The sequence below is a fragment of the Podarcis muralis genome, chromosome Z (assembly GCF_964188315.1).
Source record: "Podarcis muralis chromosome Z, rPodMur119.hap1.1, whole genome shotgun sequence".
Lineage (NCBI taxonomy): Eukaryota > Metazoa > Chordata > Lepidosauria > Squamata > Lacertidae > Podarcis > Podarcis muralis.
In genome coordinates, this window is record NC_135673.1 from 9,272,182 (window position 1) to 9,292,262 (window position 20,081).

General features: G+C 44.9%; 2 protein-coding genes across 9 annotated transcripts in view; one reads left to right on the forward strand and one right to left on the reverse strand.

Moving 5' to 3' along the window:
* Nucleotides 1-20,081, forward strand: part of SLC31A2 (solute carrier family 31 member 2) — a 989,995-nt gene that overhangs the window by 386,323 nt on the left and 583,591 nt on the right. The gene's annotated exons all lie outside the window — the stretch shown is intronic.
* The window catches only part of CACNA1B (calcium voltage-gated channel subunit alpha1 B), a 327,353-nt gene that overhangs the window by 107,843 nt on the left and 199,429 nt on the right, over nt 1-20,081 (reverse strand). For all 8 annotated transcript variants that reach the window (XM_077922132.1, XM_077922131.1, XM_077922130.1 and 5 more), the window contains 3 exons: nt 17,675-17,747; nt 11,988-12,105; nt 8,437-8,504 (listed from right to left, as the gene is read on the reverse strand). In XM_077922132.1, coding sequence (XP_077778258.1) covers nt 8,437-8,504; nt 11,988-12,105; nt 17,675-17,747 — 259 coding nt within the window. The remainder of the gene's footprint in view (nt 1-8,436; nt 8,505-11,987; nt 12,106-17,674; nt 17,748-20,081) is intronic.

Sequence of the window (20,081 nt, forward strand, 5' to 3'; positions counted from 1 at the left end):
AAACTGAGAGCATTTCAAAGGAAGCTGTGCAATTTATCAGTGCTTTTGATGCCATCAATATTTAATTGCCCTCCACCATAACACTAACAAAAGGCAGCTTTCTGGGCAAGCCATTGGATTCAGAACAATTCAAAGCGGAAATTTGAAAAGGAAGTGGTCTGAACTCCTTTTTTCAATGCCTCAAGGAGCCTCTCTTTGCCCCAAGCCAAAGTGTTCCTACAAATCTTTTGGGGCTCCTTGAACAGACAATAACAAATCCCCAAGAGGAATAAAATCTCATCCGTTTTTATAAAAGGCAGGAAAAGGAGCTTAATTTCAGACAATAAAAAATCTTTATATTACAAGAAGGTTCGCTAAGAGGGGCAGAAGGACACAGCAGAGGCTCATAGTTCAATATTCTGCCTGTGGGTGGCTATTGGCCTCTCTGCATAGCAGAGGGAACATTCCCAGATCCGCTGAAAGAGGCGGTCGTTAAACCGCTTCTTAAAAAACCATCTTTAGACCCGGCTAGTATGGCCAACTATCGCCCAGTCTCAAATCTTCCATTCTTGGGCAAGGTGATTGAGCGCGTGGTTGCTGAACAACTCCAGGCACGCCTGGAGGATGCGGACCATTTGGATCCCTTCCAATCGGGATTCAGGCCTCACCATGGGACTGAAACTGCCTTGGTCGCGCTGGTTGATGATCTCCGGCGAGCTAGGGACAAAGGTGAGAGTTGTTTCCTAGTTCTGCTGGATCTCTCAGCGGCCTTTGATACAATCGACCATAACATCCTTCTGGACCGCCTAGAGGGGCTGGGAGCTGGGGGCACTGTCATACAGTGGTTCCGCTCCTTCCTCCTGGGCCGTGTTCAGAAAGTGGTGGGGGGGGGATGAGTGTTCAGACCCCTGGGCCCTCACTTGTGGGGTGCCTCAGGGTTCTGTCCTCTCCCCCATGCTTTTTAACATCTATATGAAGCCGCTGGGAGAGATCATCAGGGGGTTTGGACTGGGTGTTCATCAATATGCAGATGATACCCAGCTCTACCTCTCTTTTAAATCAGAACCAGTGAAGGCAGTGAAGGTCCTGTGTGAGTGCCTGGAGGCGGTTGGAGGATGGATGGTGGCTAATGGATCGAGGTTGAATCCTGACAAGACAGAAGTACTGTTTTTGGGAGACAGGGGGCGGGCTCGTGTGGAGGACTCCCTGGTCCTGAATGGGGTAACTGTGCCCCTGAAGGACCAGGTGCGCAGCCTGGGAGTCATTTTGGACTCACAGCTGTCCATGGAGGCGCAGGTCAATTCTGTATCCAGGGCAGCTGTCTACCAACTCCACCTGGTACGCAGGCTGAGACCCTACCTGCCCGCGGACTGTCTCACCAGAGTGGTGCATGCTCTAGTTATCTCCCGCTTGGACTACTGCAATGCGCTCTACGTGGGGCTACCTTTGAAGGTGACTCGGAAACTACAACTAATCCAGAATGCGGCAGCTAGACTGGTGACTGGGGGCGGCCGCCGAGACCACATAACACCGGTCTTGAAAGACCTACATTGGCTCCCAGTACGTTTCCGAGCACAATTCAAAGTGCTGGTGTTGACCTTTAAAGCCCTAAACGGCCTTGGCCCAGTATACCTGAAGGAGCGTCTCCACCCCCATCATTCTGCCCGGACGCTGAGGTCCAGCGCCGAGGGCCTTCTGGCGGTTCCCTCATTGCGAGAAGCAAAGCTACAGGGAACCAGGCAGAGGGCCTTCTCGGTAGTGGCGCCCGCCCTGTGGAATGCCCTCCCATCAGATGTCAAAGCGATAAATAACTACCTGACATTCAGAAGGCATCTTAAGGCAGCCCTGTTCAGGGAAGTTTTTAATCTGTGATATTTTACTGTATCTTTGGTTTTTATGGAAGCCGCCCAGAGTGGCTGGGGAAACCCAGCCAGATGGGCGGGGTACAAATAATAAATTATTATTATTATTATTATTATTATTATTATTATTATTATTATTATTATGGCCAGAATTTCAGTCAGGGGACATAACCAGCCCTACTTGAAGATGCTTGGGGTTGATCTTGGATGCTCAGCAGCTGACCCATGGTCCTATCATCTAAAATATAAAGTAAGAACCCAGCTCTCATGGTTATGAACAAAGAGCAAATTCAAGGAACAAGCTGACATATACAGAGTCAGGCCATCGGTCAATCTAGCTCGGTTTTGTCTACTATGCTAACTGGTAACAGCTTTCCAAGGTTTGGGACAGTGGGATCTCTTCCAGCCCTACCTGGAGATGATGATGATGATGATGATGATGATGATGATGATGTTTATGTATTTATTTATTTACCCCTCCCATCTGGCTGGGTTTTCCCAGCCACAACAGAATATTAAAAACATGATAAAACATCAAACATTATGCTGGGCATCAGTGACGTAGCATGTGGGGGTGGCACAGAGACGGTTGCCCTGGGTACAAAATTGTTAGGGGGTGCAAAAATTCAGCACTCAGTACTGCCTTACTATAGCTGCATGCTTCTGTAACTGGTCTTCACTGAAAATGGCTTCTCCATGCAAACCAAGAAGTGACTTCTTGTGAGGAAACTGGTAAAATGTGAGTTGAATGAGGTAACTGTTAGGTGGATTTGTAGCTGGTTGACTGACTGAACCCAAAGAGTACTCATTAACGGTTCCTCATCATCCTGGAAAAAAGTGACAAGTGAGGTGGCACAGGGTTCTGTCCTGGGTCCATTGTCATTCAATGTCTTTATCAATGATTTGGATGAAGGAATTGAGGGAATGCTCATCAAATCTGCAGATGACACCAAACTGGAAGGGGTAGCTAATGCCGCAGAAGACAGAATTGGAATTCAAAATGACCTTAGCTGATTGGAGAGCTGGGTGCAAGCTAACAAGATGAATTTCAATAGGGACAAATGCAAGGTTCTGCACTTAGGCAGGAAGAAGCAGATGCACAAATATAGAATGGGGGACACCTGGCTTACTAGCAGTACATGCTTCTTTCTATAATGGGAAAGCTCTACACTTGATTCCTCTCCATTAAACTGACTCTTTTTAAAATGATAATAATATAATATCTGAAGCCCAGGCCAGCTTTCTTGAGAACCTTTCAACATCAGATCACTGTGTCATGCTGCCCCACTTAGCAGAGAAATACACCAGCCCTCTACAGGGAGAACTAATTGTGGCCTTTATGGACTTTAAATCTCCTTCCGAATCTATTCCCAGATCGAAACCATGGACCAAATAACAGCCATTACTGCAGGATAAATGACTCTTCTTATTAAAGTTCTGTACAGTGATGGCAAATTGCAGGTTAGATGTGGATTGCAGGACCAGCTTTCAGACTGTATTGAGATGGCTAAGGGAGTGAGATGGGGCTTTACTTGGGCCCCCACATTGTTTAGACTTTCCCTAAATGGTTTAGAGGAAGGTCTAATGGACCCAGATGGTCATCACTGGAAAGACCCCTCTTTTGCTATATGCGGACAATGCGGCCATCGTCTCTCGTTCCAGACCTGGTTTGAAATAACAACCAAGGAAGTTCTCAGATTACTGTTCTGTAAATGGGTTACCCATCAGCCATGAGAAATCCAAAATTTTGGTCTTTGAGAAAAAATGTTCCCCTTGTAAATGGGTATTAGATGGCCATCTTCTAGAGCAGACTAAAGGCTTCCAGTACCTAGGGCTGTTGTTTCACCACACAAAGTCCTGGAATTGCCACTGGCAGACTATCTGTCAGAAGGCGGAGATGAGCAAACTTGCTATACTCCATTTCATTTTCACAAAGGGAGGTCACTATCTTCCATCAACCATAAGGGTCTTTAATGTGAAATCTGTTTCCCAGTTACTTTATGCTTCAAAAGTCTGGTATAATGGTCTATTTTCTAAGTTAGATGGGTTCCAAGCTAAGTTCCTTCGGTCCCTACTTCAGGTCCCAGAGTGTCCCTAAATCAATTTTGTTATTGGAAACAGGTGAATGCCCCCTCTCCACCAAAGTGTGGTGGGTTGCCTTGAAATACTGGCTAAAGATCTCAGTATTCCCCTGGGGAAGGGATTACTTTTACATCTATCCGATGAGGAGTCTATCAGCTCATGGTCGAAAACTATGGCCCGAAAAGCCTCCTTGACTGGTCTTTCACTATCCTTTTTACACCATCTGGGCTATAATATTGCCCTTAAATCCCTGAGGCAGAGGTTATAGGACATTTCACACAGCGATCTTCACACTAGATCCTATGTAACCTGTGGATGTTTTGCATCTGGAATCCACTATTGTCATGATTTTCAGTTACCATCATAGTTCATGAATCTGTCTGCACTTAAGTATTGCTGATTATTCACCAAAGCTAGACTAAATGTATTTCCATCAGAAGTACTAAATGGCAGGCTGTCTGGTATACCCTATCAGAATAGGCTCTTCTTATGCTCTCAGGGTGTCACCTATATGAAGCATATCCTGTTACACTGTGAGCAGTTCAAACAAGCCAGGGAACAAATGATTAAACCCCTAAATTTAACTGGAAAATCTGAAACCTTCCACCTTAAGTACCTCCTTGGAAATATGTCAAATGATACTACCCTGGCTGTGGCTAAGTTCCTCTCTGAAACAGAAACCCAAAGGCAGAAACCTACATGCTCTGGATAAAACATAGTGGCTGCCTTGGAACCCTTTCCCTGTATTTCTGTTTTATTTTGATTTGAAAATGTTTTTTGTGGGTCTTTGGACTGAAATAAAGTGTGTGTGTGTGTGTGTGTGTGTGTGTGTGTGTGTGTGCTAGCAGTACATGAGAATATGATTTAGGTGTCTTGGTGGACCACAAGCTTAACAATGTGATGCAGCAGCAGAAGAAAAAAGCTAACACTATTCTAGGCTGCATCAACAGAAGTATAGTGTCCAGATCAAGAGAAGTAATAGTACCACTTTGCTCTACCTTGGTCAGATGACACTGTGTGGAATACTGTGTCCAGGTCTGGGCATCACAGTTTAATAAGGATGTTGACAAGGTGGAACGTGTGCAGAGGAGGGAAACCAAGATGGTCAAGGGTCTGGAAACTAAGCTTTATGAGGAGCACTTGAAGGAGCTGAGTATGTTTAGCCTGGAAAAGAGGAGACTGGGAGGAGATATGATAGCCATCTTCAGATAATAAGGGCTGTCACATGGAAGAGGGAACAAGTTTTCTCCTGCTCTGGAGGGCAGGACTTGAACCAATGGCTTCAAGTTACAAGAAAGGAGATTCTGACTAAACATACAGGAAAACTTTCTGACAGTAAGAGCTGTTCAACAGTGGAACAGACTCCCATGAAAGGTGGTGGACTCTCCTTCCTTGGAGGTTTTGAAGCAGGGGTTGGATGGCCACCTGCCCAGGATGCTTTAGCTGAGATTCTTGCACTGCAGGGGGTTGGACTAGATGACCTTTGGGTCCCTTCCAATTCTAAGATTCTATGATTCTATGACAGATGCAGTTAGGCAGTTGAATTAGGGTTGCCATATGTCCAGAATATCCTGGAAATAGCCGGAATACATCAGTTGGAAGCAGTCTGGGCGGAAATTGCTGAAATGTCGGGGGAATCCAGATGTATGGCACGCTATGTTGGAAGTCTAGATTTTACCTTTTAAAAGCTAAAAAAACTTTTTAAAAATGAGAAAAGAAGCTCAACAACCTTTGCGTCCAGACTTTCACTTTTTAAATATGGCAACCCTAATTTGAATGCTCATGCATACTCCATCCATTTTCCTCTTGCCCGCCCACCCCCTTCACATAGCCCCAGGTGCTGGCAACCCATGCAATGCCACTTCTGGGGTTTGATAATTGGGCCTTCTGCATGCAAAGCACATGCTCTAACCCTCAACCAAAGCCCTTCCCCTACAGTAGGCAGAGATTAATGCTTTTCAGATTGCAAGCAATGTGCACACAGGTGTTGTCCCCCCAAACCCCCACCCTGGCTCTCCTTTCATATGCAGAGTAAGAGCCTCCTCTTTGTGGAAACCTCTGGGATATGCTTAAATCTATGAAGAGTGGATTTGACTTGAGAGAGACCGTGCCACTTTCAAGCTGCCCCATGCCTGTGCAGATCAGCACCATGACCCCTCTTTGGCATGTATGCCTCTGCCCCCCCCCCAAAAAAAAACCTCATTGCACCCATTGTCAATGCTCTCACCCCCTTTCCCCAAGTACTTGGCTGCAAGTATATTGTCAGCAGCTCTGCAAATTCAGTTCAGAAAAGTGCAACCCAAACTTCCAGTGGGCTGGAAACCCTTTACTCATACCCCTGAAAATCTTTGAGGCTTCTTAGTTTAGAGGAAAGGTGAGGAAGGCATTATAGCAGGCTTCCTCAACCTCGGCCCTCCAGATGTTTTTGGCCTACAATTCCCATGATCCCTAGCTAGCAGGACCAGTGGTCAGGGATGATGGGAATTGTAGTCTCAAAACATCTGAAGGGCCGAGGTTGAGGAAGCCTGCATTATAGAGGTGTAAACAGTGATGCATGGCATAGAGAAACAGATAGAGAAAAGTTTTTCTCCCTTTCTTGTAACACTAGAACTCTTGGACATCCAGTGAAGCTGAATGTTGAAAGATTCAGGATAGACAAAGGGTGCATACAGATGTGGAAAACATTGTGCTAATTTTTCTGATTGCAATGCTAGCACATCTGTCCCATTTTCTAATGTTCCTTTCACACTGCGTTACTTTTGAGTTATGGAACTGTGGCTTTTTCACCACTGTACCAGCAAGCTGCACTAAATTTCATTCATATGAGTAGGTCTGGGCGATGTATTGATACATCGTCCAGGACCAGTATGAGGTGGCTTCACCTGGCAGTATATTGTGGGTGAAACTGATGCTGCTCCTGAGTCCTTCTGCTACCAGCGCCACTTTCAACATCGGGCTGCTGGTAGCAGAGGGACTCAGGAGCAGTGATAGTTTCACCTGTAATATATTGCCAGGTGAAGTGACCATCGCTCTGCCCCTCATACCACAGAAGGAAAAGCAAGATGTAGCACCAGGCCAATACAGCTTGTTCCTCCCTCAGCTTCTTTAAACTGTTCCCACCCCCCACCCCACCCCAGCTGAGCAAGCCTCAATGCCTCACACATGGGGCATGGGACTCGCTCAGCTGGTGATACATTGCGATGTTTAAAACCTGACATCGCCCAGCCCCACATATGAATGGGCATGGTGTGACACAACAAATAATTCCACTGTACAGCACCACTATTCTTCCAGCCCTTCCACACATGTGTGCTTCTGTTCTCACATGACTTACCCATTAAAAACAGCAGTAAAGAATGATACACCAGTATGCCACTCCAAATTTTGTCACTTTGCTCTTGCAATTTTCTGGGTTAACTGGAAATGAGCCCTAAACATGCACTAGATTCCTCTAGATTTCTGGAAGAGTCCATGAACCTCAAATATAACATGGAGAGAATCACTTACCGGTAAGTAAAATGGAATAAACTGTCATGGGAATGCTGTGATGGCAACGCACTGCCTCCACTGTTGGAGACAGCAATACTTCTGAATTCCAGTTGTTGGATTCCACAGAGGTGGGGAAAGTGCTCTTGTGCTTAAATCATGCTTGTGAGTTTTCCACATGCATCTGGTTAGCTGCCAGTATTGCCAGCTTGGCCCCACAACCGTGGGTGCCTGGGGCCATGGGTGACATGTGGTATGCATGGCCTTGGCACCAAGATTTGTGGGTGCCCGGCCCCTTCATGGGGAATTTTGTGGGTGCTCGGGCACCCAGGGTCCCAGGGAGTTGGCACCTATGTTTGCCGCCGTAAGAGAAGGATGCTGAGCTAGATGGGCCATTGGACTTGATCCAGCATCTCTTCTTATGTTAACGAAAGCGAAAGGACATACTTCTTCACACAGGATGTAGACTAATGATGGGGTTTTCTCTCATGAGGTGCTTTAGATGGCTTTAGAAGATTGGATGAATTCATGGAGGATAAAGCTATATCAATGACTACTAGCAATAATGTATATGTTTTCCTTCCGCGGTTGGAGGTAGTATGCCTCTGAAAACACATTTGTGGGAATCTCAAGCACTGTTGCCCTCAGCAGATCCTCCTTTCAGGATTCCCATAGGCATCTGATGGGCCACTGTGAGGGGAAGAAATCCTGGACTAGATGGGCCTTTGGTCTGATTTAGCAGCCTGTTCTTATATTTAAACCAGTAGAGGGTATACAGCAAGGATGTGGGACTTGTAACCAGCATGGCCAATGGTCAGGGATGATGGGAATTCGGCAATGCTTGGAAGACCACAACTTCCCCATCTGTACAAGAAGATGAAAGAAGCTCTGTGGAGCCCAAAGCTCAATTGCATTTGGGGTAATAGGCAGCAATTTAAAAGAAAAAAAAGACAAACTACCAGCTTCTTCCACCAAAGGATCAGTGGTTCAACAGCTGCTGAGAGCCTTGGTGCATTCTTACACTCACCTTGGTCAGCTCCTGTGCATTGGCAAGGTTGTCCACAGCAATGGCCAAGAAGACGTTCAGGAGCGTGTCTGGTTAAGCTGCTAAGGATCTTTTTAAAGAAAACCCTGATCTCCCCACAAATCAGGATGAATGATCAATAAACAGTCTGGCATTGTATAACTTCTCCACAATCAAATCAGGATGAATACTCAATTAACAGTCTGAGTTGTCTAACTTCCCTGCAAGCAAATCAGGATGAATGATCAATAAACAGGCCATCATGAGGTGACCTAAGTGCGTGACATAATTCTGATAATGTGTGATCACTGAAAAACATTTTAAAAAGTGACAATTATTAAATGATTTTGAAGCCAGATCTGGTTATATGATCAACCTGAATAAATCAGAACAGTTGCGTTATATAACATAAAGAATATTGGAAAACATTATTTAAAGCATGTCCAATTACATGGTGGGACTTCAATCTGTTGTTTCAGAGCTTGGATAACTGATCAGTGCAAAACCTGGTTAATTATAATCATAATAAATGATAAAAGTATATTTAAATGGGCCTTGATAGATTGTTATAAGTAAAGGTCCCCTGGGTAGGAAGACTATCAATTGTAAATATGAAGATGATACATTGCATGCTCTTCCTTTGCTTTTAAGTATAATTGGTTGTATTCAAGAAACATTTAACTCAGAGTGGACACACTGACATTAATGAACCTAAGTTACGTATGTTTATTAATTTCAGTGGGCCTACTTTGGCACTGGATACCATCTAATGTTATCAGTAGACAACTGGCATAAAACTAGTGCCGGGTTTTTATTGGCTAGTATGATAGCCAGAGGGGACGCGGGTGGCGCTGTGGGTAAAAGCTTCAGCGCCTAGGGCTTGCCAATCGAAAGGTCGGCGGTTCGAATCCCCGCGGCGGGGTGCGCTCCCGTTGCTTGGTCCCAGCGCCTGCCAACCTAGCAGTTCGAAAGCACCCCCGGGTGCAAGTAGATAAATAGGGACCGCTTACTAGCGGGAAGGTAAACGGCGTTCCGTGTGCTGCGCTGGCTCGCCAGATGCAGCTTGTCACGCTGGCCACGTGACCCGGAAGTGTCTGCGGACAGCACTGGCCCCCGGCCTCTTGAGTGAGATGGGCGCACAACCCTAGAGTCTGTCAAGACTGGCCCGTATGGGCAGGGGTACCTTTACCTTTACCTTTATGATAGCCAGAAATGTAACCAAAACATCATATAATTCAGGGCTGGGGAATCTAGGTGTCAGATAGAGAGGCATATAGGGCTGATTTAGCATCTGGGCCTGAGGTTCCTTTTCCCTAAACAGATCATGATCAAATCCCTCGACTATTCCTAAATTCTGCACTGTGAATAGTCCTCTAAATGCTTTGTAGTCAGTATTTGAGCTGTGCATGAAATTTATCAAGTCAGAAAATTGCCGCCATTGCGCTCTTGCATATTTTCACCTCTAGCTACCTGCTCTGACTGTACTGCACGGATGTTTCCCCTTGCTTGATGCGGCCTAATTATTTCAAGTCAAGTCTGTTTTGAACAGATAGGCTGAAGTCCCCCCCCCCCACCTCTCTCAGCCAGCTAACTTTTACATATCTTTTTAGATGCTTCTATTAACTTTTCATTTGGCAGCTAATAAGGCTGGGAAGCGATGAGAAAGACAGCAGTGTGTCTTGAGCATTAGCAACTGTGTTCAAATTGAAGCAGGTCGCTGGAATTTAGGGCAAAAAGCAATTCAGCACAAAGGCGACTTCTACAAAAAGGCTGCAGAGAGAGAGTTGGTCAGAGTTTGATTTTTCTTTTTTAAAAGAAAAGAAAAGGGGGGCAACAAGCACATTTAGGGCAACAAATGGTCCATCATGGGGAGTCTGTATATAGAGAGCCTCTGTCCCTGGATGCTGTTGGCCTACAATTCCCACCCTCTGTTGGCTGGGAATGGTTGAGGGTTGGAGTCTGACAGCATTTGGAAAACAAAGGTTGGGGAGAAGCTGATTTAAAAGCTAAATGCGAAGAGTAGATCTTTGTGCAGAGCCACTTGTGATCTGAGCACCATCATCTATATAGATTTTCCAGTTCTGACTGTTAGAATTCATCTGCTCAAGAAAATAAATGACAAGCCTGGATGAATGTTGGGGGGCCTCTAATGACTGCTGCTGCCACTCAACTATGGAATTCACCTATCTTGCTTTTACCAGGTATATAAGGGCAGGGTTGCCAAAGGCAATGCCTTTGTAGGTGCCTCTATGTTGTACAAAGCACAACATTCAGTATGCACTTAGCACAGCACTTGGAGTCACACACAGTCACTCCGGACAGTGAAAGATTGCAACAGAATGTTCTTGCCATTTTAAAGGAAGGAAGGGGTGGTTTCTGTATGGTCTGGCTCACACATAACACTAAGCCAGGTGAGGAAACTCAGGCCCAGGCCCAGGGAGCAAATGAGGCCCTCCATACCTCTCTGTCTAGCCCTTGGGAATCTCCACAAGCCAGACACCACATCCATCATTGGCCCTGTTTTGCACCCTCCCTGAGATTACCCCCCACCCAGGTGGGAATGTGCCCTTGAGCTCTGATAATGCCTCTTGCTTATGTGATGGATGCCTACTACTGACATATGCCAAAGGTTTCCCAGAAGGGAGTGTGGCTAAAAAAATATTTCTCACCTCTCTGCTAAGTCATGGTTTGTTTAGTCCAAGTGTGGTTTGTTGGAGTATCCCAGCCCAGCCCAGCAGAATAACCAAGGCTTGCTTTTTGTCAACAAACCATAATGTGAAATGTGGCTTGTTGTTGCTTTACAAACTGTTGCTATGGTTTGGCATTATGTCTGAACCAAACAGCCTTGCTCAACTATGGTATTTTGGCTACTGACTCACCCAAGATGCCCTCCCAAACCATAGAACAGGGGTCAGCAAACTTTTTCAGCAGGGGGCTGCTCTACTGTCCCTCAGACCTTGGGGTGGGCTGGACTATTTTTTTGGGGAGGGGGAATGAATGAATTCCTATGCCCCACAAATAACCCAGAGATGCATTTTAAATAAAAGCACACATTCTACTCATGTAAAAACACGCAGATTCCCAGACCATCTGTGGGCCAGATTGAGAAGGCGATTGGTTGCCTACCCATGCCATAGAGGTACCAATCTGGAAAAATATATCTAGGCTTATTTGCTCATCTGTGAGATGAACAAACCAGCATTTAAAAAACAAGAACACATGACTTAGTGTTATGTGTGTATGCAGGTTGAAAAAAATAATATATGTGTATTCCTTTTTTCAGGTGGGAGGAAGAATGACAACAGGAAACCTGCACTGCATAAATGGGACTACCAAAGTTTAGGATTTCATCAGCTGGATGCTCCCCCACCCCCACCCCCAAACAAACACACTTCACAAATACTACTACATTTCATAATAAATCAATATTTCTACTAATGGGTTTCCACCAGCTGCCCATTAGCACGTGGCTGCTAAGGTTGAATATGCATTTTCTAGCAATGGAGCAGCACAAAATGCCATTAGCAAATCAGATTTTGGCAGGGCAAGGATACAGTTACCGAACAGTGTCAGGACAATGAAGTAGATGGATGAGAACATTCCTGAGTGGACGCCCCCTTGAGATTCTATCCCCTGGTACATCACCGCATTCCAGTCTTCTCCAGTCAGAATCTGAAAAGTTAATTAGAGTAAAAAATAAGAAAGTGTGAGGGGAGGGTGGGAAAGATAGCTTGGCTTGTTTAGAGCAGTTCTGGGGAACCTCAGCCCTCTGGTTCCCTCTGTCAGGTCTTTGGGCCTGTCCCCAGGCCTTACCTTTCACTGGTCTTACTGCACTCTCTCCTTAAGTGCACAGTTGTAACTATAGCCACATCCACACCAGACGTTTAAAGCACATGGCTTCCTGCAGAGAACCCTGGCAGCTGCAGTATGCTAAGGGTGCTGGGAACTGTTGCTCTGTGAGGGGCAAGCTACCATTTCCAAGATTCTTTGCTGGAAGTTGTAACTGCCCAAGTGGTATAAATATGTTTTAAATGCATGGTGTGGATGTGACCAATACCTCTACTTTGCCTGGATGGGGAAGTGTGTGCACATAGGTCTGTGTGCACATAACCCTCTGACCCTGCCCACCCCTAGCATGTGGCCCCCAAAGGCTGCCCATGAGCGAATGCTGTCCTTGGGATGAAAATGATCTAAATGACTAAGGTCATTTCCCACCCCTGTGGTGGTGCCTTCATTAAGAAGGCTCTCCCAGCGGACTTCAGGTTTCTGCGAATGGCGAAAATGAGTGCCAGTCTGATCGACTGACAGACTCAAGCCCCGCAGAGACACAGGGGGAAGCTCCAAGGTGAGGTGCACCCCCTAAAAAGCCTGTGATTGAGCCTGCGGACATGGCAATATCTCAACTCCACAGGAGTGGAGCCTCAAACTCCTACCTGCACCAGAGATCTTCCAAGAACTACATTTTGGCTGATGGAAATGTAAAGAAGATTAATTATTGGATCTAATTAGGCTGAATTCGGTGCTAGACGGAGGAGTAAAAAGGAAGTCCATCCCCATCTTCTGAGTAATTATCGCTGCATGGAAACAACTTGCAAGTGAGAATGGTATTAATTTTACGTGACTCTATTAGATATATGTCTGCTGATGGGAAAGGTGGATTAAAAGCATCTGAAACCCATTCTTTACTACCTTTTATTAGATTTATAATGGAGAATTGTGGAGAGGAGCTTGCACGACTAAAGCCATAGGTGAATCTGAGCCCAGCAGAGAAAGCTTGAAACAAGACTAATGAAGTACTCTGTGAGGGTATGGAAGCATATATGGCACATTTTGGTTGGAGTGGTTTAAAAAAGACTGAGCTTGCTCCTAGTGTGTGTGTGTGTGTGTGTGTGTGTGTGTGTGTGTGTGTGTAAAGATAAATTGGAACTTTAAAGTTTGGAACTGGCTATATAGGCTGAATATCAACAGTGCCAGATATTGGACAACATCTGAGAACCCCCTACGCCACCTTTCTAGAGTTGGAAGCCTGGTAAATCTCTCTCTGGTTATGGGAAGGAAAGGCGTTTGGACTCTACCAGAAAAGAGGAATTATAATGATCTTCAACTGTCTGTAACTCTTTATCTTACTTCAAGACATTTTTAGAGAACTGGATCAGTGAGAGTCTTTTACTCTCCTCTGGATTATTAAGTTGTGATTTTGTGTGGACAAACTGCTTTTGTTTTCTTTTTAAAGTAGATATCTGTTTAATCTGAATGTTAATTTGAAAGCTGGATTTTATTTCAAATTGTATACATGTAACATGCAATCGGGCTGGATGGAGTGGGAAAGTACAAAAGACCGTGTTCCTTGGGAAAGTGTTACTTGGTGGCCTTGACAAAACTGACAAGGTATGGCTGGAAAATTGGTTGTCTTGAGAACAAGGGAAAGAGAAACTTGGCAAGGGCACAGTGAATCGAGTAGAAGGAGTATTGGATATTTTTGCTCTGTTCGGACCATTTTTTATTGTTTTAATAATAACTTATTGAACATGGCAATTAAAAAGCAACCAACCCCAAGTTCGGGTAGAAGGACTTCTGTACAGGACATGGGGGATAAGCCTTATGGTGAATGGGTGGAATTCTTCTATGAACTGAAAAATGAGTTGATTAAGGAGATAAAGGAAAATTTGGATAAGACAGCAGATAACTTATAGCCCAAATGGACAAAAATACTGAAATGGTGACAGAACTAATTATTAAGATAGAACCAGCGACAAAGAAAACAGAAGTGGTGGAGGTCTTGATGCAAGGGCTGGAGGAAATTTTTAGGAAAATGGAAACTGTGATTGATATGAAGAAATACCAGGAGACACTCGGGGCAGATATGGATAGCATGGGGGGTAGGCAGGAAATATTTGGGAATGCCTTGGTGGCAGAAATGAGGCAGAAATTACAGCCTCTGAGACCAAGAGGAGACTGTGAGGAAGGTGAGCAGGATTTTAAATCTGACTTAACTGATAGTTGCCTTCCAGTGAAATTCCAATATGCCAAAGTTAGGAAAAAGAACGGGAAACACTCATTGTATATATGCAAAATAATGTAAATAAATTGATATATTGGCAGGCTCAGACTTCACACTTGCAATCTGCAATGAAGTATGTGTAAGGAAATGCAGAAGAATTTTGTTAATATAAGGAACCAGAAGAGGGAATGAAGGGAAGTCATGAAGTCTAAAGAACCTCAAAGATAAGGTTTTGAAATGTTTTTGTGAATAGGGATGGGGGGGATTTGTTTTTTGTAGTAAATTGTGGAAATTAATTGTGAAAAAAACCAATAAAATTATTTAAGGAAGAAGGAGGAGGAGGAGAAGGCTCTCCCAGCTAGTTCTGATGTCATCTTTTGGGAGCTGGTGAATATATTTTTAACCTGTAAAGACTTTGAAGAGATGGGCTCAATAAAAACATTATCCTGCTTTTTATTCTTCTATTGTTGTTGCTGCTGCTACTGTTGTGTTGTGTCTATAGAACTGTGTGTTTCCATGTTGCCTGTAGAGAAAGGAATGACCTCACCCTGTTCCCAGCACCAGCATACAATTTCTTCCACCTGCAGCTGGAAGCAGTAAAGTCCAAGGAGTCAACCATCTTGTTTCCCTAAATATGTAGATCAGCGCATAGCAAGAATCAGTCCATAGTCTTAATCTGGATTAAATTGTTGGGGGGGGAGGGTTTAATTGTCAGGCCTTATTTTGAACAATCACTGGACTGTTTCATTTTATTGCACATTTGTTAATAGAATGTGTTTTTCATTAGCTGAGGTCTTGCAACAGCAAATGAATTATGTAAAGCATTTTGATGTTGTCAGAAGACTTGAGCCTGGTTTAGTCTGGAAAGGCAGCACACAGATAAGCAATGATGATGATGACACAGTGCTTTGTAAGGTTATGCACACATGTAAGAGGTGTTGTGAGTAGGTGAAAAGGGGCTAATATGGATTTATTTGGACTATTGTATCTTCTTTCCATTCCATCAGCATCAGAAGTACAGTTGGTGGCCCACCTAGTCCAGAATCCTGTTCTCACTGTGGCCAGCTAGATGTTCATTAAGGGAAGCCTGCAAGCAGGACCCGTGTGCAACAGCAAGTCTCCCCACTCAAAATTCCCAGCAACTGGTATTCAGAGGCCAGAGAGGGTAAGTCTGGGATTGGAGAGGAAGCAACTCTCCCTTGGTGGCCTCGATTTCTGTATGACTTTGACAGGAAGCCCTCCTCCCATGTGCAAAGGCTGCCCAACCCTTGAGCTTCCAGAGCATAGAATGCCTCTCATTTCCTCTTACCTCGCTGAGTAAGGGTTTGCCTTTTTCATTTGCTTCCTGCCTGATTAGCATTCCTGTCCCCAATTATAATGCTCTACAGAAACCAGAATGTCAAATGCAATGGGTCCCACATTCCACTCTTTTCATTATTTCCTATGAACTCAGATCCGTCTCTCAGGCTATTGTCCTTGTTAATTTAGGGAGCTGATTGTGAAGACAGAAAAGCAGGTCACATCATCTGCTAACCAAGACTGCGCCACGGCAGACAAGGGCCACAGAGATGGATTCTGGTGACATGACAGAAAAGCCAAGGGCCATGGTTCTGTGTGCTGACAGAAGTCACCACACTCTTGCCTGGTTACAGTTGATATCAGCTGGAGGTTAGGGATGGGGAAAGAAAATTCAGGTCTCATATATTTGAGGAAAATGACACACCAAAAACGTGTTATATTAGGGGAAATTACTTGCAAAAAGGTAGTTTTGGGGGAAAATGCATACTGAAATGGCAATGACTTTTCTGGAGGATTTTGTTTTTAAAAAAGTGAACTGGTGTGGAAATATGGCAAACTGAGCTTAAGAATGGAAAAACAAGAAACTGAAATTGAACAAATTCATCCACACCTATTGGACATTTGTTTTCTGAGAGTTCTGTGTTTTGAATTCTCCACCCAACTAAGTAAGGATAATGGCAAGGACACCATCATTGCACATTCATTTATATATCCAGTTCCACTGCTTGACTACCCAGTGACTCCTGTAAGAAACCCCAAGTCAATAGGAATAGGAGATTAAAACCCCAATTCAAATCTCTCCTCTGCCAGAAGCCTGTCTCAGGGGTGAGTTACTTCCAGTCCCAGCTAAGCCTGCCAGATACCTTGTTCAGCCCTTGAGGCCATTTCAGCCTAAGCACATACACCTGCCCTATTGTAACAGATGTCATATATGGTACGAGGTGTGGGGCAGGCATAAACCTGGCTCAGCTGATAAGAGGGGCTTTAGGCCCTGCTGATCTGCTGCAAAGTCCTATGCAAAGCTGGCCACAAGATCACACTTCGAAACAGGCTTTGCGAGGCTAGGTAAGTCACGAAAGGCCCCTTTCAAAGTGCTGCGCAAGATAGCATTTGTCATGATCCCCATGAGCTCAACTGGATCATGACTGGATTGGCACTTGCTGCCAAATAAGGAAGGTGAGGAGGAAGGTGAGAAGGATGCCCTTGGGGGTGGACAGCCTGTAGAGTACAGGGGAGGAGAGGCACTCCTGCTGGCTCCCTGCCCTGCACCTTCCATACAGCAGATAGATTTCCTAGCAACAGGGGCTGGCATTGACAAACCAGTCTGTGACATCAGATGACTGACAGTTGCCCGGCTCTTCCCACCTCTCAGACTTGGCCAATGAGAGGTGGGGGACTTAACTATCTGGCCGCCTGGCCAGATCCAGTTCCTCACCTTTTGCTTATCTCTTGGCTTCAGTCTCTGTCCCAAACTAATTGCAATACGGATGCAATATTATTGGCCTATTTGACAAGGCTGAGAGGCCTGGAGCTAAGGTTGAACGATGAGCTGAGGTTAAATAAGTTGGATATTTTTAGCCTAGAGGAGGAGAAGTGTGATTAAGAGACAGTCTCATAGCCATCTTCAAATATATTGAAGGGGTTGTTCCATAGACAATGGCAGACATGTGTTTTCAGTTGCTTGAGTCACTGTGTTCAGATTACAAGGGAATATGACTAAGTATTAGGAAAAACTTCCTGATGCCACAAGCTGTTTGACAGTGGGACAGACTGCCTCAGAAAGCAGTGGGCTTATCCTTGATTAGCAGCTTTCAAGCAGAGGCTGGATGGCCCCCTGTCAGACATGCAGAAGCAGCAGATTTCCTGCATCAGCAGTGGGGAGGACTATATGATCTCTGAGGACCCTTCAGCTCTTTTGCACCAAGTCAAGAGTGCCCTTACCTGAAACACAGTTAGAATAGCAGTGGGGAAAGTATCAAAGTTTGTGGTTGGTGTTTCGTCACTAAAATGAAACCTAGAAAGAGGCAGAAAATGAATATTAATGGCAGGGTAGAATGCTAATAATCTTTTAAGAGCTGCCTTGCTGGATCAGACCAAAGGTCCCTTTACTCCAGCATCCGGGCTCTTACAGTGGGCACCTATATGCCTTTGGGAAGCCTTCAAGGAGGGCATGAAGGCAAACGACAACCCCATGATTTGTGCCTCCCCCCAAGTGACTGGTATTCAGAGGTACAACTGGGACTTGCAATAAAATGTTGCAGCAGGGAGTGTGCCTGTTCAGGGTTCAAGCCAGACAGCCATGCCCTTTCTCCAGGGTGCTCCATAACATTCTCCCTTCCACCAGTCTTCTGTCTGAGCATGCTCAGTCTTCAATAGTCTGTTTTTGGGGGTGGGGTGGGGGATCCTGCTCCCTCCAAGAACACCACTTGACACCATTATGACACCAGATGTTTGGCAGGTGGGTGGTCCTCCTAACTGTCAAAGGTGGCCTGTAGAGAGGAGGGGAAGATAAGAATCTGGTCCACTGGGCAAAAAAATCTAGTGCCTTATTTTCAGGAGTGGTGGTACATGGTCCCACCTTATTGCTCTGCTCAACAGTTTGGTAAGCCACATTTTGCACCAACTGCAGTTTCCAGGCAGTCTTTAAGGATAGCCACTCATTTAATGACCTATGGTGGATGGAAGGGTGCAGCTTGTTACTCTATGGATATATGGCTTAAAGAAGTTGTGTTTCTTGCCATTTCTGAAAAACTGTCATAAAATACATGTCACTGGGGTGATGTGGACCCATGCAACTTTGCTTCTGCTTGGGAGCTGATTGTGATTTATATGACTAAACAATCTTCATGGTTGGCACATTCCCACTAAATATGAGCTTAATTGGCAACATTCATGAATATTTGGGATGTTTGGTGCAAGTACGAATCTTGTGTTGTTGTTATTATTACTATTACTATTATTATTACTTATTAAATTTGTAGACTGCTCTTCATCCGAAGATCTCAGGGCAGTTAACAACAGAAAAATGCAAAATGAGAATAAAAACTACATAATAAAACAAAACCGAATCAATAACCACCTTCCCACAAACACATTTAAAAAGCCACAGAATGTTAATCAGCCAAATGCCTGGTTGAAGAGAAACATTTTTGCCAGGTGCCTAAAGATATGTAATGAAGGTGCCAGGTGAACCTCCCTGGGGAGAGCATTCCACAGACAGGAGGCCACCACAGAAAAGGCCTGTTCTTGTGTTGCCGCCCTCCGAATCTCTCACGAAGGAGACACATGAAGAAGGGCCTCACGGGGTGAATTCAGGGTCCAGGTTGATTCATATGGCCAAAGGCAGTCCTTGAAGCATTGCGGTCCTGAGCCGTTATGGGATTCTGTTCCACTAATGAATATATTTTAAATCATTCATTCTTTTTAAGCTTTCTATAATTATTTTATTTTATTATCTTGTAATTTTATTCTTCCTCATTTCATGACTGTTTTTCAGTACCGCTAGAGTGAACCTAGAGAATCAGCAGCTTGACACAATCAGCCCTTTGGCACGTTCTTCTCTAGGAGGACCACTTACTTTTAAGGGAAGAGCTGGTGCTCTGATGTTTTTATTTTAACAATCTGTATGTAACGTCTTATGTGTATATGCATATCTTTTCATTCTACTAGTAATGTTCTGCCTTGTTATTAACTGTCCATTCTGGGTTACTTCTTCAAATCTTGGAATCCCCTTCTTTTATATAAAAAAAATTTTTTTAAGGGTAGCCCAATATAAAAGGTACCCCTGCCCGTACGGGCCAGTCTTGACAGACTCTAGGGTTGTGCGCTCATCTCACTCTAGAGGCTGGGAGCCAGCGCTGTCCGGAGACACTTCCGGGTCACGTGGCCAGTGTGACGAAGCTGCTCCGGCGAACCGGCACCAGAGCAGCACACAGAAACGCCGTTTACCTTCCCGCTATAAAGCGGTACCTATTTATCTACTTGCACTTAATGGTGCTTTCGAACTGCTAGGTGGGCAGGAGCTGGGACCAAACGACGGGAGCTCACCCCGCCGCGGGGATTCGAACCGCCGACCATGCGATCGGCAAGTCCTAGGCACTGAGGTTTTACCCACAGCGCCACCCGCGTCCCAATATAGAGTGCATCAAAGCAGTCCAAACTGGACGTTAGTGATCTCCAGCATGGATTATTGAGGCCAAGTAGCCTTCGTCTAGCAGTGGCCATAAGTAGTGAACCAGCCAGAGCTGGGCATAAATATTCCTTGTCATTGAAGACACTTGAGCTTCCAGTGAGAGATTTGAATCAAAGAGTACTCACAGATAAGAACATAAGAGCCCTACTGGTTCAG